At 40.9% G+C, this 18,385-nt stretch overlaps 1 protein-coding gene across 6 annotated transcripts in view; it reads right to left on the bottom strand.

The window, feature by feature from the left end:
* Window positions 1-1,890: 1,890 nt before the first annotated feature.
* The window catches only part of cabin1 (calcineurin binding protein 1), a 38,237-nt gene continuing 21,742 nt past the window's right edge, over window positions 1,891-18,385 (bottom strand). For all 6 annotated transcript variants that reach the window (XM_044195654.1, XM_044195656.1, XM_044195657.1 and 3 more), the window contains 8 exons: window positions 13,473-13,636; window positions 13,281-13,377; window positions 12,490-13,173; window positions 10,037-10,111; window positions 5,981-6,239; window positions 4,097-4,255; window positions 3,728-3,930; window positions 1,891-3,594 (listed from right to left, as the gene is read on the bottom strand). In XM_044195654.1, the coding sequence (XP_044051589.1) occupies window positions 3,448-3,594; window positions 3,728-3,930; window positions 4,097-4,255; window positions 5,981-6,239; window positions 10,037-10,111; window positions 12,490-13,173; window positions 13,281-13,377; window positions 13,473-13,636 (1,788 nt within the window). In that variant the 3' untranslated portion in view covers window positions 1,891-3,447. The remainder of the gene's footprint in view (window positions 3,595-3,727; window positions 3,931-4,096; window positions 4,256-5,980; window positions 6,240-10,036; window positions 10,112-12,489; window positions 13,174-13,280; window positions 13,378-13,472; window positions 13,637-18,385) is intronic.

The raw sequence follows: 18,385 nt of genomic DNA, 5'->3' as shown, positions 1-18,385 counted from the left end.
AGCACTTCATAAGAAACTCCTGGAAGTTGCTAATGAAGACTAATGACTTCCCTCGTGTCAGAGACTTCACACCAGAGTGTACAAGCCCTTTGACCACAAAGTCAATGTGGTCAGCGGGGTGGTCCGCCAGCCACAGGAGTCACAGCACCTCTGGAAGTATGGTGACTGGAAGAAGATACTTTTTCATGATATTTACTTTAGATTTCAAAATGATATAAAAGCTAAATAGATTACACAAATGAATCAATTTTCTGGGGGAGTTTTTCTTTATCTGACTTGAGGGACTAAGGATGGAGGGTGTCGTATGCTGTCCAGATTGTAAAGCCCTTTGAGGCAAATTTGTGATTTGCGATTTTGGGCTATATAAATAAAATTGACTTGACTATCCTGCAATAAAACATCTGTCAGCTGGTTTTGAAATTAGCCTGCAGGATTTTATAATTTGCAGTTTTAAGAGTTCTTTAATCATGACAGAAAACGTTTTTATGCGTTTTATTAGCAGCCAAAAGGGATCAAAAATTGAAAAAAAATGTGTTACTGATAAAATTGAAATCCCGTGTTTTCAGTCTCACACACACACACACACACTCTGAAAATAAACTTGACTGTCTCACCATTACTGTTTAAATGTTGAGTGGCCATGGCTGGTGACAAACATGTCTGCTGTGTGTTTTAGTGAGCAACCATCACCTTCCTCTTCACAGAATATCTGATGGACATCTTCTGACTGGTGTCAGTCCTGGAAGCCCATGGATGTCCCAGCTCGTCAACGATTCACCTGATGACTTCATAGAAATTAATATAAAACAACAAACAAAATGAATGTTGCAACTAAACCTCATCAGGCAGGTTTAAGCCTTGTCATTTTAAAAACTAAGTTGCTCAATTTAAAATTGTTTTTTGACAGGAAGTGAAGTTTATGCATCTTAACTGAATAGTCTTTATACTCTTTTGTGATGTGACAGTTGTCCCAGCCTGTTTATGTTGAACAGGAAAATTAAATGAAATAAATTTAGAGTGCATATATACTTACATACAGATACAGGAGTATTGTCACACTAAAGTAGTGAAGGGGAAATGCTCTCATCACATTATGAGTAAAAACTTAACATTTATATTCCTGGTTCATATTAAGCCTAGAATATATTCATTTAATCAAGTAGTGTGGATAAAGCCATAATTTTCCTGTTAATCTTCCTTTTTTAATTCTTATAACCACATGTGGATTAAATTATAGGTTTTAAATCATTCATAATACTTTTTAAACAATATTTAGTGTCTGCTTATGCATTCTATCCACTTTCATAAAACATTAAAAATGTAACAACTTAGCATCCTATGAATGTTTGATTAGCATTTGCCTGACATGAATCACAAAGACTCGTATTTCAATTAGGCACCTTATGCTCCACACATGCAACAAAGTATTATGAATGCTCACGACATATGAAAAACTTAAAGAATGATGCATTATTACTGTACTCACTGGAGGAAGTGATATGTTGAGTGTCAAGAATGGAAAAAATGTAATATCATAAGCAATCAGGTGTTGTCAGGCAACTGCGTAAAAGTACTTATACGTTATGTTGTAGGAGGCTTGTACTTGTGTTTTACAGATACAGATAATTGTTGAGAATGTTGATTTCATCTGTATGCATTATGCGTCTATTGTCTTATAATTAACTGTGGTTACAGCAGTCATAGATGGTGTTACCAAAGTGGGCCCTAAGGTAACTTAGTTTTTCTCAGAAAGCCCAGGAGATCAGGGATCTCTGCTGACAGTTCATACAGACTACAAACAAAACCACTTTCTTATCTGATGCAAGGGCCCCTGTGGATAACATTTTATGCAGATCTGGATGGTATTTTAAGTAGCACACAGAACACATATGTATTTCTCAAATATATTTTTGGTTTGACATCTATAATGCATTCAGTCCAAACATAGAGAACAGTTCCCCTCCAGCAGCCTGAGCCAGGGGGGCCGGGCTGAGATAAAGCCTTCCTCTCAGTCACCTCTTTAGCCGTGGTACATTCCCAGAAGCTCTGTAGAACAATAGAAAACTATCTTACACCTAAATAATAATAATGATAATGGAAAAAAAATATAAAAACAGCTGTATTTTTATCAAGGGTGATAGTTTACAATTATTAATTTGTGTCATTTTTAAAAATTCTTTTTAGACAGCTTTCAAGAAACAAATCATTAAATTAGCTTTCTTTTTATAGAAAACAATCTGTAAAAAAAACATTCTGTTGTCTTCCTCTGAGTTAAGCTAGAATTGTGACAAATTTACCAAAATGGTTTCAATGGAAAGGCATCTGTATTAGAAAGTGTTCCTCAGCATGCATTTCAATTCCACTGAAATCAGGAAAGATCTCGTAAAGCGTCTGTTAACGGTGAGTCGTTTCCTGAGTTGATTGAAATTGAAGTGACCCTCACCTTAATGTTTACACATGCACACACTTCTCCAGGTTAATACTCAACACATTAAAGCCAAACACATTGGAAAGATATTTGGATTATGACATGTACAAAAGCTAATTTATAATAACTGAAAACCCCTTTCCATATCATTCAGATCAGTGCTGGTGACAGGACGTCTTCCTGGTAAGAACTGTTCCTCTTAGCTACAAATGCAAACCAAAGAAATGAAAAATATATAGGACAAAATATTACAGTGAGTACAAAAATAGCACAGAGTTAAGTGCTAACTGAAAAACATCCCAAATGTTAAGTGTAAACATTTCCAATCTGCTACAGGTTGTGAGGCTGTGTGGCCCGCTAGCTCCACAGATGAACCTCGAATGCAGCCGATTGTCCTTATTTCACCCTTGTGTTCATTGAAATATATCATGTGCCTATGCAATGTGTCTTGCAGACGAAATTCTCATGCCAAAGTAAATGATCAAAGTGGAGGACAGCAAGTACATGCTGCTGAGCATCAGTCCAGTCTGAGGCACCTCACATTGGCGATTGGTTCTTGGACGAGGATTTAGCTGCAGCTTGGAGGTACAGTTAGCATAAAACATCCAAAAAAAGATGCATAAACACGGGACTGGCTGGCTTTAAAGGCTAAAAGTCTTTCTCGCCAGATCCAGTGTGGAGTTGGGTGCAGGAGAGCTCGATAAGCTGATGTGTGATATGCATAAATGGCACATTACAGACATGCTGTCATATACACCATCACTGCTGACAAGCAGAGCAACACAGTGCACAGTGACATGACAGCAGATGAGAGTACTGCATTTTTTTAGTTTGGGAGTGCTTTTTTGTAATGCACGTGAGGGAACAATAGCATCAACAAAGACAGCTGCAGTGACATGTACCATTTCTTTTTTTTTTTCTTTTTTTTAAAAAGACAGGGGCACAGGGTTTGGCAGAGTGAGGCCAAGCTGCCACAAATGTCTGTTCAGTCTCAGCGTGCACACAAGGCCCTCAGAGGCTCAGATGTCCATGTAATCGTCCTCCTCCTCATCGGACTCGCTCTCCAGAGACGACTCCTGGCTGGATGTCTCCTGCACCTCCAGTGCCGGCTGGCTCAGAGTGTCCTTTTTGACTGTGGCCGCAGACTGAGATGACAGTATGACGTTCTGTACAGGAGTAGACAGCAGGGGTCACTGTTGAGTGTTAGACTAGACTACAGTTTAAACAGCTGCATGTATGGTTATGTACACTTGCAGGGACACACTCACAGAACCGCATATTTAGAGGCAAGATGCATACCTTAAGTCTTTGTTTGGTTTCCTCTGAGATGCTGCCTTTGGGGGAGAGAAGTGTGGGTGTCGGAGGTGTTACTGTGATTTCTGGCGGGAACTTAGTAACGGTGGAGGGGATGAAAAGCTTTGGCATGTTGGGTGGGACACGGGAGCGGATTCGGTTGGGGTCTGGAAGCTTTGACTGCTCATTGCTGGCATACTGCTGCTGGTCTGAGAGAGAAAAATAAGAGGACATTTCTAAATTTTAGAACAATTACAAGGCATATGAAGTCAACGAAAGTTCTGTTAGGTACAGCTTATATTGGAATATCATTAATTCAATCCACGTATCCTGCTGTGACCTTTTCTGTCACACCTCTGATTCAAAAGTTCTGACCTGGGCAAGGCTGTGCGGTGCTACATGTGGCAGTTTCTTCCTGGAACCAGCCTGCTGCTGACTCTTGTCCTTGGGATACAGTGGCGAGTTTCATCTGTTGACAAAGGTGTGACTCCTGCTGTCGATACGAAAGTCCCTCTGAGGGCTCCTCCCGCTCCTCTGTGGGCAAAAACAATACACCAACAAAATACATGTTCAAACTATACTATCAGCACCGGACCAAGTATTTCCAAGTATTTGGCAGTTTTACAGATTCTTTACAAAAACACATACTTGATGGAATCGGATCCCTTGCCAACAAAGACAATCGCAGCAACTTTAACATTGCTAGTTGAGTTTGATGTTAGCTTTGTTGTTATTAGTCATGGAAAAACACTAAGAAACCTTGGAATCTACTTTACTTTGTCTGTTAGAACTGATTAACAACAAGAATTTGAGGCTTAATTCCCAGTATTGTTGACCCCCATAAAACAGTATTTACACAACATCTGACTTGTGAAGTGTTTTCGACTGAATCGAGATGTTGAGGCTATACATCCAAATGTGTTGATAGATGACACCGCTTGTGTAGATAAAAGTGGTTTTATTTGATGGAAAAGGCAGGACTACTGAAAAAAAAAAAAAAAAATAAAAAAATAAATAAAATAATCTGTTGACTTTATTGACCGGACTTTCTATGCAAGTCATTAAGTACACTGTGACATAAGACATCACCAATAACTGTGGATTGACTGTTTCTAGGACATAGAGTAAAGATTACAGTATTTTGACATAAAAATACAATAAAAACCATTCTGTACATTTCATTGTCAGACAATTAATCGCCAAGTTTACTTGCAATTTTCCATTTGATGTGGACTTTAAAGTTCCCTTCATTAGACAGCTATATGAAATGAGTACATGTGAACAAAATTTCCCCCCTGCAGAAACAAATGAAAAATAAAATGATCTAATACTCTTTCAGGCTTCTCCACTAATGTTGCCTAGGAAACCATTACATAATACACAGCGCTGCAGTGTTGCTTGATGCTAACCTGTGTGTGAGTGTGTGTGTGTGTGTGCGTGCGTGCAAATATATGTGTCTGCCTTCACTTTTGCATGTGTCTGCAACACCTTCAAAGGTCATCCAACTTTAATAACTTGAGGAAATTTGAATGGTTCCACATAAACTGCTAATATGCAGCTACTGGTTACAGACACTCCCAGTAAACAAAAAACTAATCAAATTTATTAACTAGAAAGAAGGAGTTCAAATATTAAGAAGAATACATAGCAAAATACTACATATGTAAGATTTCATTATATATTTTTCCATTTCATGCCAATTAGAATAATCAGGGGAAATGAGGCTGATGACACTGGGTGTAGGAATTGCATCTTTAGATATGAAGCATGAGATAAACATCTTTAGATATTAAACATGAAGTAAACAGCAAATGTATCTGCCAGAATATTTATTATGAGGATTAGCAATGATTATGCCAAACCCCTCTAGAAGCTCATGCAGGCAGAAAAAGAGTTACAATCTGGAGGACACTGATTTCTAAAACTCTTGTTGGGGGACTGACAAAACCCAAAAGGCAAAATATAACCAGGCCCCAGCCTGCTGTTATGTAAGAGATCTGTGGAAGTCCACAGGTGCCCCCTGCTGGTCACATGGACTAAGCACTTTAGGATCTTAAAAAAACTGAACTGACTGCAAAGCAATGGTACTAGACTACACCTGCATTATTACCAATTTCAACTAAAACAACATTTTATCTCTAAAATCTTCATAGCATCAGAAAGTGCAATAACCTGTTAAGATGTGTGCACATCACATTGTGGCAAAAACACTATACAACCATATAGAGGTGAGATGTGTAGGAGAAGAGGCCACTGTACCTGTGTGTGGTAGGAAGGCCATGGCTGCAGCAGGGTGGCTAGCTGCTCTCCTGTGCTGTGGCTGATCGTGGAAGCCCGAGGCTTGAGGTCTGGACAACTTGCTCAGGGGCTCGTACACCGATTTGGCTTGGCCGTCCGGGGCAGACAGCGGGTGGCAGGCGGTGTGGCTGAGCAGGACAGGAGTAGGCAGGGAGGCGGGGAAGAAGAGGTCTCGGTGCTCCTTGGTGTACTTGGGTGTGGTCGGGGCATCGCCTGCAGACTATTGGAGACAGAAGAAGAGCAGTGGTCGTGAGGAGGTGTGACTGACCTTGGGGATCCATCTGCAGCGATAACCTTCCTCTGCTCAGGTAGATTTCTGAGAACTGTACATCCTCTTCCCTGGAGACAGAATCTGGTGAGAGACTCAGTGCCAGAGAAACACTGTACTTTTCAAACAACACATATCAGGAATATTAGTCTTCGCTCTTTCACATAAGAAGTAATGAAATCCTTTGCAGAGTTGCGATGTTGTCCCCCAGGGGTTCAGAGGCTTACTTGTGTGCGGGTTTCTGTTGGGTGCTGGCGAGGAGCACAGCTATACACACTACATCCCTCTGAGCCACTTTCCTGTGTGTCCTTTTGAGGACCACTTAGAAACACAAGAGCTGCACAAACAACCTGTGACAACAGCCGCCCTGCTCTCACAGCCGCTGTCATGGCAACACAGAGGACCAGAGTTAAAAGAAATTAATACACCGTCTCTAGTTTTCAATTTAAAATGGATGAAAAGTTGGATGAAAACTAGCCTTTATAAGCCTGTAAATCCAGCTCTTCAATCTTATATATGAACTGTGGCAAATTTTAATAAGGTGAAGAAATAATGAATTTTTCATCCAGTGGAGGGCTAAACAGAATTGTACTGCATTATTTATGCAGATATGTTAAAAACAATTATATGACTTCATATTTGCCAGAGAGGTAAATTTGACTATTTAATGTATTACAGTTTTGTTAAGATTTCAAAAGCCTAGCGGCAACATTCAGGGCCACATTACACTACTGTCATGGTGAGCAGGCTTTGACAGATACAATATGTTAGCACAAAACAATTTGGCAATAACAGAGCTCTCATACCAGAGCTCCCAGGCTCTCTGCTGGGAGTTGAAGTCAAATTGTGCTCTGAATCAGAGCTGTGTATGATGAAGCTCCCTACGGGATTCACACAGTAGAGCATAGGCAAATCAAACAGAGTAGCCTTCCAAAAGCTTCAACAGCAACATACAGTGGCACAGCAGCTCCGAAGCCAGCTTTGATGATTCATATCTCATGAATTAAACATCGGTAACAAAGACACCAACAAGTCAGCTGGACCGTGTGGATTAGAAAAACACTGTACCTGGGAAAATTGCAGCACATAGCATGCAGCCGGTCTGTAGGCTCCTCCAGTGTTTTCTGTGTGGTAAGAGTGGGCTGCTGGCAGCCAAACTGAGGTCCCACAATGTGAATTGAAAGATGGTTCTTTGCAATTATCGAGATTGGGCTTTAAATCAGATTAGAGCAGCTGTAGATGTCGTGTACAGGTTTGGTCATCTTTCCAACACAATTAAGAGACCGGCTGACCGAACATTTTAATTAAATTGCCTGCCCAAATGGGAGTGACACGGGTGCTCCTTTGTGAAGCAAATATTCATATTCCTTGATGAGGAAAATCTCAACATTCTTCCAAGTCTGCTGATATACAGAGAGTGAGACTGCAGAGTTTTAATGAAGTACCTCCATCGAGTCTCTCAAAAAGCTACACCATCTCCCCAAGTAGAGGAGAGTTAAAACCAAAGAGATTATGAAAATATAAATATTTGAGTGACAGCAACAAAGAGCGCAGGTCATTTAGTCTCGACATGCTTTCCTTCTGAACAATACACAAAGCACAACACAGCCAATTTTCCAGTTCGGCACTATACGGACAGATCTCGCTCTGCACTTGTGGGGGCTTGAAGGAATGTGTGAATCTGTAAGAAGCAGGCAAGAATTCTTCATGTCCTCGAGCTGCCAAGGTGCCTACTCACATTTCCCACTACATACAAGTGCAACCAAATGCAAACCACGAGCTGGTGGCACAATAATTACACATAAACAGCAGTTAGATTAGACTGCAGAACAAGCTAGTATGCAGAAGCACCCTATCTTATCATCATGGGAAAACGAGAATGCAAACCACAACATGCACGCTAATTATCATAATATCGAACAGGTCAACAATCATGCCATGTATACCTGACAACTACAACAGCACTCACGTTTACCTGACAGTTGTCAGAGGATTAGATATTGTCTGGTTAAGATTTTACATATGGGATTTTAACTGTTAGTCACCAATTAAACAACAAATGGTGATAATAAAATAAAAACAAATATTCAAATTTAGACCATTTTGATTTGATGAGTTTGAAGTGGGTATGTTGCTATTATAACTTAACTGATAATTTCTTTCATTGCCTCTTATTTCTATTTAGTTGTTTCACATTTTTAGGCTGCAAAGAGTAACAGTTTAAAGTAAAAAGTAAAGCATAACTGCATGGAAGTTGAATACAGTTTAACTTAATAAAATAAGATAACAATTTTAATACCTTTGGTGCAGACATGAAATGCATCAAGATATTTTGGAGATTTATACATGTAAATTAACAAAAGCTGGAAACTGATTTTAAAACTGTCCACGCTGCTGTTTTAGTAAAATAAGATTCTAATTCCAACCAGTTTTTACACATCGGAGAAAAGTGGCTTGTCGCTCTGCACCATCATCTCTATGCTGAGTGTTTATGCGTGAAAATTAGACAAACGAATGCACAGACAAAACGAACAAAGATAACAAAAAGAATCATGCAGAAAATAAGATGATAGGATCAGTGAACTAGGAAAACAGATTTATTTTGCCCACAGCTACTTCTCATGAGCCTGAGGTTCGGGAAACATCACCGTGACAACAGGATGTGGGCAGAGAGACCCGTGTTGACTGTGTGGGCAGGAGGAGGGATGTGAGGAAGGGGGAGTCACCGACACAGGATGAGGCAGAGCAACTAATGACTCGATGAGGAATATGAGAACTGAAGACAAAGCTCAGTTAATAGTTGGTTTAGCTAGCTGAACCCATTAGATTTACTACAATTAGACATACTTATTTAATGTATTTAGACACTTCTGTCATCTTGCCTTTTAAATCATATGCACATTGTGCAAATAAGCAACATGCAAACCAAAGCTCAGTTGAAACTGATGTACTGAGTGAGGCTGAAGGGACAACAGGGAGCATTCACACCATGCTTGGGGCTATATTTAGTACTGGTAGGCTGGAGCAGGACAGATAGAAGGAACATGCAGCATCTGTAGTAAAATGTGCTAAACTGATAAGTAACCTGGTAATTCCCAGACTTATTCATCAGTTTAGCACATTTTATTACAGATGCTGCATGTTACTCCCCCACATATTACAGAACAACAAAACATCTATCCTTAAACTTGCTATCATGATCTAAATAGCAGACAAGTAAAATTAGCATTTAACCTACTTGGACTGGGTGGGGTGTACATCATCAGGACAACTCAAATAGATAATTTTAGCTTTGCTGGTAAAGCATACGTTTGCCATGCTGGAGAGACCAGACTTTAACTAATCCTTTAACTAATGGTTGCAGCTTATCAGAAATCATCTGCCTAGTTAAACGTTTACCTGCTGTAATCAAAAACATAATGTTGTGATAATATAATGACTGGATCTTTTGCCATTAGTTTAAAGACTATGTAAAACAGTGTTCATAAAATCACTAAAATACTGCTTTTATATTATAAACTTGTTTTGAGTAAAGCCTCAAATCATCAAAGCTTTACTATACAAATCCAATCCCATTACATGAGGGAAAAGTATTTGGCATCAACTTGGATAAAACAGGGATAGATAGATTGTTCATTTAGCTCTCTGTATAAATGTAAACTACAGTATGAGCTATGATGCGCAGGGGAGAGAAAGTGTAGAGGCAGCAGAAAGATGGCAGATGAGCATGCTGAGTTAAACTGTTTTACCTGTCTTTGGGCAGAAGTGGCCAACTGTATCTGGCAGAACTTTACAGCTTGGTCCAGAGCTACATCCTCATCAACCTGAGACAGGAGAACAGGCAGAACAAGGACATTAGGGCAGAGCAACATATCTTCATATGCTTGTGGTTGTATTCCACAGTGTCAAATATTTTCACACATCCTTCTATTCAGTAAAATGGATACAACACTGGATTAGTGACTATCACTGCAAATTCATCATATATTCACATATATTTCCAAGGTGACCTGTCCTGGTTGTATACCATGTTAATTACTCACTATGTCTGTCTCCACACTAATGCCAAACCAACAACAAATTCTTCTGATTCTGTATCAGAGCCAGCAGGATTTCTTCTGTGCTTCTGCCTCTGATCATAGCACCAGTAAAAAAAGGCTCACATTAAGGCCCAGTACAGCTAGTGAATGTGTGGGAGTTGGCGAGCTTAGCTACAGCCCAACATCGTACACTTAGCAGTAATCTTGTTCACACAGCTGTTATGTTCCCTCAAGCAGCCTGTTGTATGCAGCGGTTCAGGGACCCCCTGAGGGAGGGATTTTTACAGCAGCCTCATTCTAGTTTTCAAATGATGACAAATATTAAATGGACTGAGTCAAGCTTCAGTGCATCACAGAGGACAGCCCTCTGCTTTCAATTCATGTGTGGCTCACTGCAAACCTTCCTTGTCAAACCACATGCAGTTGCCAGTGGTGATTTATCAATATCACATCACGATTGCTATTAGAATGAGGCAAATTTCAACCAGACATCTCTATCACATCAATAAAACCGTTCACTTAATGCGACAGGACATACTGCATTCTGATGGCAGGAAATGCTCTGTCTGTCTAGAACCCACGATTTAGCAGCCGTGGATTTAATTTTAAATTTACCACCTTTAGAGTGAGCAGAAAGAAAGACAAATATCTGACTGAAATATGTAGAAGTAAAAACATAAACAAGAATGAAAACGATGCAAGGTACAGATATAAACTATATCTACATGCAGCTGTACAATGCAGCAGACCATAAAACCACAAAGCGTCTGCAGTTTGTGCACAAGTTGCAAGTTGGTGCACAATCAAAAGATGCTTCTGGAAAATGTCCAGGCATATTAATTGCATAACTCATTTGGTGACAGGAAACAGGTCATGGCTGGTTCTGGCTACTCTCTCTTATGGGTGTGTCTGAGAAAATATTCTCTTTGCAGTCTCTTAAAGAGCACACGAAAACATCTTAGCTGCAACCCAAGCACCTAAAAAAAACAAAACAACAAAAGCTGCTGGAGCTGGCCTATCTCCTCCGATTTCTTCGTTCTCCTCTTTAGCCACTCCAGCTACAGCTCTCTGGCATTACACAGCCAATGACATGGCAACTTCTGTAAGGCCAGCATTGATCCTCAGCTCAATATTGCTGTATAAGAGGATGTGGGCTGTTCTGCAACTACATCATCTCTGCCATAGAAAGCACTGAAGTTGGACTAACTTTCAACAACGGAGGTACATTTGCTCTAGAGAGAGAAAGAAACTTCTCTCTTCTTTGACGGTTCCTATGCAGGAGAAGGTTAACAATGATTTGAAACTTTCACATAACTAGCATAGTTATACATATGGCAGACCTTTCCCTGTTTCTAACATGAACTACAGGAAGTCATAGATTACTATAAATTAACAATTATTAACAATACATATTGCTTAATAGACAAAACTCCTAAAATACTGCAATAATCTTACAATACAGACAGACGTTTGTCTGTGTGATGGCACTATGCCAATACACATTTTTACTTTTTGGCACCAGTTCTACAGCCATTAAATACAAGTCTTTCTCCATGGTCTTTGTATGGGAGCAAAAACTGGCTAACACAGACAACAGAAAATGATTCAGCACTTCTGTTCAAAAATGTAATTCATAAATTGTCGGAATGCAGTGATGAGATGCATCAGTTTGACAAGTTCAATGGGGGGGGAGGGTTAAAAAAATGCCAATCAACAATGATCCACCGCAGCTTGCGACCTACATGTAAAAAAAATTTACAAAAAAAAAAAAAAAAAAAATCTCAATTTCTCCTCAAAATACCCATAAGGGCCACATTTAGAGTCAATTTCTGTTACTGTTTCAGAAGTGACAGCAGAAAGACCAGAGTCAAAGAGGTTGAATTTGGGTTACTGAGCACAACCACGCTTTATGAGGTAGATTTGTCACAGTGTTTGAAAACTGAAAGAGGGAAAGTCCCTATTCTACAGTGGGTGTTGTGTTACTAATTCAGTTAAAAGAGGGGTTTCCCAAGCTCAATTTATTTTAGGAGGGCTCATATCAAGTATGCATGACTTTGCAAAATAACAAAAAATTAAAGCAGCACATATCCTCACAACACTAATGTTATCTGAGTGTATGCACAGCAGTGGTATCTGGTGTGGTACATCTTGAAGAGGTTTACCTGTTTTATGAGCATATAAGTCTCTGACATGATCTTCTCAATGCGTCCCAGGTCATAGGTCATGACTTTCTGGCCTTGCTGCCACACCCTGTAGGCATCAAGCAGTAAGGTTTTTCCGGACTCCACATCCTCAAGAAGCTTCCTTTTCCTGTTTGGCCTTCGTAGTGACCCCAGATCAGTCCCACTGGCTGCCACAGTGACCTTGGGTGCTGAGGCTTGGAGCTGCTGCTGCCTGGAACTGATACTTAGTTCCTCTAGAGACAGCTCTGGTGTCCGGCTGCTGTCAGTCACTTTCTGCTGGGGCTCCACAGCACTCAGGGAGGTCTCAGCCTCCGTTTGGTTGCCCTGAGAATCTGTGGTAGTAGAGGGCCTCCTCCAGTTGCCAGTGTCCAGCTCCATGGGTTCCTCTGGCCCTGCTTTGTGCCCCTCACTCCCAGCAGTCTCCACCTTCCCAGGGTAGCTCTCCTGAACCTTACTCCCTTTATCGATGGATGGCAGTGGTGGGGTGAGTTGTGCCTGGGAGGCTTCCCTGGGCCCTGTGTCAGTGACACAGGCTCCCTCTGTGAGCCCAGGCTTCTTAGGCAGTGCATGCTTACTGTCCTCTGAACTGGGCCTGTTGGATGCATCCGTTGTGGTCATCTCCCCCATGGAGGGCGCAGGCGCTTTGTGAAGCTGTTCAGACACCTGAAAGAGAGCAGAACCTGTCAAAACATGAAGTGGGTGTATGCCAGACGTCTAAAACACTGAGGGGCTCTTAGTGTGTGCGTGTATAGTGATTTGCACTTCCTTACCCCTGTGAGACTGTTCAGATTGTCCTCCAGGACTTTTACAGTTAGGAAAAATGCTCTCTTGGCCAAAACCTGGCGATCAACATCCCGTAAATACTTCCTTCATGGAAGAGAAAGATGCAAGGGGAGAGATGTCATGGAACAAATACATCATACATAACAGAAACAGCAGTATCATACAAAGTTGGTCCTTACTTTCCCTGGTCAGGGGTTCTCTGCAGCATGAAAGAGACTTTTAGCAAAGTATCGTGATCCTTAAGCTGAGACAGCACCTCCAGCAAGAGGACAATGGATCGGTTCATATGAGATGCAAAACTTCCTGGGCGATCAATCTCATCTACTGGAATACGCCAGATGCCCTGGAGGGGGCGAGGAGAGAGAAAAAAAAAAAAAAAAAGAAGCAGGATCTGGAGTTGAGTTTGACTGTGCTACAAACAATGAACAAAAATATTATGTTTCCACCAAACTGCTAATGACACATGGCATAGACAGACTTGTTGGTGTGGCCTTGACTTTTAGTTCAGTTACAAAACATTGGGGAAGGAGGCCAAATAGTGTCTAGGAGGAGCTGCCTACATATAACTGGTTTCACATTTGACTGGACAATAAGCCAACAGGTTAATTTGTGAAATTCTGAAAGTTTAAGTTTTTATGACTGCTCTCTGCTGCTACTCCAGGTTTTCAAAGCCCTATGGAGTGTATGACACACAGAAACAATAAACAGGGAGACATGGAAAAACTGAAAGGAAAGAAAGTAGAGCAGAAAGCAAGATAAATTAGTGGGAGTTAAAAACAAGGCATTCAAAGAAGAAAGCCCTAATGAGGAGAAGGAAAGACTGCAGGAGAGATCTTGCGGACTGGCTGGCCATGTGGGAGGTGGGGAGGGACGGATGGGGGGCTTTTTTCTCTGGGCACAAATGATAGGCAGCCTCATTAGTGCTCAGCTCTGTCCAAGCAATGCAACAGACCAGCAGACTGGCTGCCAACAAACACAGTGCTTCTTTGCAGAAAGCGTGATCAGGTGTTTTTTGATGGACGAGTCCACCTTTTCAATGAGCACATGTCCTCTCAGCAGGTGAAGCGAGGCGAGGTTCTGCACTCTGAAGCTACTGATGCGATTGCAGGTGGTGGCCTAGGCTGTGTACAGACATGCACATGGCACAGAGTACAGCTTCTGGCCTCAGAAAATGTGTGCGAGACAAAACAAAGATGACCATATCAGGACGGAACAAAACAAATGAGATGGCTCTATCAGCTGCTGAAGGCACCAGGCAGCGTGGCGCTCCTCCTCACAGACAGCCTCAGATTGTCAGATGGCATTTTCAAAGCCACTGGAGAGGGACAAGGCAGGAAATAGAGGCAAAATAAACCTATCAAAACAAATCACATTCCTGAGGACAGACTTACAGCCTGTTCAGTGAAAAATTGTCAAATCTGGCCATCTAAAATGTAATAGAAACTTATCCCAGAGAACCCATGCCTCTTGTGTTTAATTCCAAGCCTTCCTTTGAAAAAATTTTCATTTTTAGTTCATGGGGGCTATTGCATTTTTATTTGAACATCTGTTAAAATAAATTTAGAAATAAATCTCTTCTGCTCAGATTGTTCATTAATTATTTTGATTATGGTGTTACAGGATCCAATTCAAACTGGTGAATTGATACTAATTTAGATCTACTGGTCAACAAAACACAGTGAGGAATAAGGGTATGGCTAGAATATTTATTATTATATGATGTAATCAGGCAGGGGCTGGAAAGGTGTTAACCTTTCAATGCATGTATTACCAAAAGTCTCCAACAGGAGTGGGACAAGTATGAAGAGGGGGTGGGCTACACTCACAAAAACATCTCTAATGGAGGAGAGTTGTTCTTCATCAGAGAACCATCCAACCACAGCAAATCTGTTTAGGGAAAGCAGAGCCATGGCTTTACACAGATTATGCTGTAGCACAACAGCTAAAGCAGATTTGTAAGACTTTAACTGCAGTGACTTTTGCCAGTTTTTTTTGGTGAGAGAAAATATGACCACTGCTTGATATCTGGAACGACAGCTTTGGCACAGATGTGGCCAATATATCACACAAAAATCAGACAGAGATTAAGATGCATAGCAGACAAGGGATAAATACATGACAAGGGAGTACTTTTCTACAAATGGAATCTGATATTTCTTCAGGGTTTGGTTGGATGAGGAGAAAAATTGGACAGTGGACACATCACGTCATAAAGTAATCCTAATTAGTCAGTTATTCATGTATTACAAACAGCAACATAAAGGAGTACTGTTGCAGCTTAACAAAAAAAAAGGACAAATAGAGTATGAAGAGCAGGGACTATGTACTGATAGTTTCCCTACTTCCTTGTATGATAGCCTAAGCAAAAACAAAATGCTGACAAGGCACGGGACGATATGAAAATTTCATGTCACGATTATCCTGGCCAAAATTATTGTGATTCACGATATTATCACAATATAATCATCAAAATATGCTTAAAACCCTTAAAATAACACTAAAACATACTGGAATCACTTCACCTTACATTTAGTTAAAAAAACAAATATTTTTATTGCATCACAGATAGGACATATTTCTAGTGAACATCCTTTTTAGTGAAAAACAAACAAACAACCCTAAATAATATATAATATAAATAATAAATAAAGGATATATAAATAATTAAAACAACACATGGAGGAAAACCCTCAACCTGTTGTCTACTTCATCTTCTCTTAACATACCATCAGTTACAAGAAAGGCACAGACCCAAAATATGACCCATGGTAAAACTTATTAACTTCAGGGAAGTTGCAAAAACTGAGTGTTAATGTGTCTTGTAGCAACCAGCACTAGTGAAGCTTACTGGTAACAACAATTTCACTATTTTACCAGCCAACTACAACTTATACGATTTTTAAAAAATCCAAAAAGGCTGATTACCTGCTAATGCTACCAGCATTTGGCAGGTGGGTGGTGTAATCTTACATGACTCTACATTCGTCTCTACATTCTCTACATCTGACATGCAGAAATCAGAACAATTAAGAACCTCAGGACGAGTACTTAAGGCATTTTCTTTTGCAGTTCTGTGCCATTGTAGAAGAGTACCACTGGATAAACACCACACTAAGTATAACACAAACTCTCATGTATGACACAGGAGCTCTACTCACACAAAAATTGACACAAGCTTGATTTTGTAAAAGTCAGAGGGAAACAGAGAACGCGACTCACCATCACCAAAGAAAGCTACTCCACGGTGCCTGTGTCAGTATTCTTTTGGATAGTTTCCTGCTGGTAGTAGCAGCACCAGCTGCCCTGGTAGCGCCTCCACCCTGAAAGAGGCTCACGCTCTGAGAGCAAGGGGTGGGCTGCATTTGGGTGCTAGGGCAGCGAGAGCTGCAGGAGAGGAGAAGAGGGAAGCACAGCTGCACACGGCAGAACAGGAACAGAAGAAGAAGAGAATGGCAGCTACCTTGGCAAGAGGAGAAACAGAGCTGGAGTCAGGGCCTATAAGCTCAGTATGCCACTGACAGACAAGCTGACTAGTTCCTCTCCTGTTTTCAAACCCTGCCATCTCAAAACAAAAACACCCACGCACTCTATCTCCGCTCTCCCCTGACCCCAGCCTGCTGGAGTTCTTTTCCCCCCTCCTCCCTTCCTTTCTCTCACACTATACACAGCATACAGCCAATCCTCGTAGGCCTTTGCCAGCCAATCGGAGGCAAGTGGAGAAACTCCCGCCCATTAGTGCACACCCACACAATACACACACAAACAGAGGAGTGAGAGAGAGAGAGAGTAATGAGGAAACAGAACGAGTGCAACAGAGAGAGGAGATGAGTAGAGCAAATAAGAGCAAGGGGGAGGGGTAGAGCGTGATCACCCTGAAGACGGAGCAACAGGAAAAGAACAAGAGAACATAAACTGACTGAAAAATGAACTCAGTGCTACCACATCAATGTAGTGGGAGGCATCAAGAGGGTGGCACACCAATAGTGAAAAAGAACCAAAAAAACTGGAGTGAAAAAAGGACAGGTTTGTGTAAGTAAAGCCCTCATTAACTACAGAAAACACAAGCTGAAGAACAGTGCTGCCTAAACAGATAAGATTGTGTTGCATACACAGAGTATTTTCTCAGCCAACAGTATAGTGACAACAGCCCTCACCTTCTTCCTTTCCTCTCTTTCAACTCTGGTTGTGTGTCTCCAGCTGGCCACCATAAACATGCTAAGCAAACACACCTTGTTTTTCCTGCTTCCTGTTGTGTGAGTGAGGGAAAAAAAAACCTGCTGAAAAAATGTCAAGCTCAACTAAACACAGAGCAGAAGAAGGCAATGGAAAATACACTGGCAGCCAGACTTAACCTTCCAACATGCAAATCAAAATATCAACTTCTACAAAATGTATTCATTGGGCCAATACTCCTCCCCTAAGAAAAGAAAGGAAAAAAAGTTCTCCTGAGTGGAGCTCCACCTACAGCACATTGCACAGCTGAACACACAAATGTTTGGTCATACATCAAACTGAGGCAAGTAATGCAAGTGTAACTGTTCCCCAGAAGACATAGGGGCCTACCTATAAGCAAAGTTACATTCAAGCAGTCAAATCAAACATGAATGCTCGTTCAGAAAAGACAGTATCAGTTCAAAATGTGTTCTCTGAAAAGACCAGGATGGATTACGTTTTTTTTTTTTTTTTTTTTTTAAATGTAGCAACAAGGACAGCCATTTTCTCTGGAGCTTCGTAGAGAGCGAATTTGTGAGTGGGTGGAAGAATATGTAAGCAAGAATATGTGTGTGGCAAGTCGGGTTGGGGGGGGGGGGAGGAGGTAACACCGTGCCTGAGTGAACACACAGGGACTCCTCACGATCACTCAACAGTAGTCCTGAGCAGCCAGAGGGCCTGTCATTACAGCAGCATTATAACCAATTTCATTAGATTCAGCCTTGATATTCTGCTACAAGGGCTAGGAATAATTGTATTACAGTATTCCATTACAATAATTTGCCAACAATGATAACACAAGGAGATGGCAATTTGCAATAGGTTGCAAGGTTTATGTTACATCACAATATCTGTGTAATTTAACAGATATACCCCTAAA

The sequence above is a fragment of the Siniperca chuatsi genome, linkage group LG5 (genome assembly GCF_020085105.1).
Source record: "Siniperca chuatsi isolate FFG_IHB_CAS linkage group LG5, ASM2008510v1, whole genome shotgun sequence".
Taxonomy (NCBI): Eukaryota; Metazoa; Chordata; class Actinopteri; order Centrarchiformes; family Sinipercidae; genus Siniperca; species Siniperca chuatsi.
Note: the sequence above shows the minus strand (reverse complement) of the source record. Positions and strands in the feature narration are given on the sequence as shown.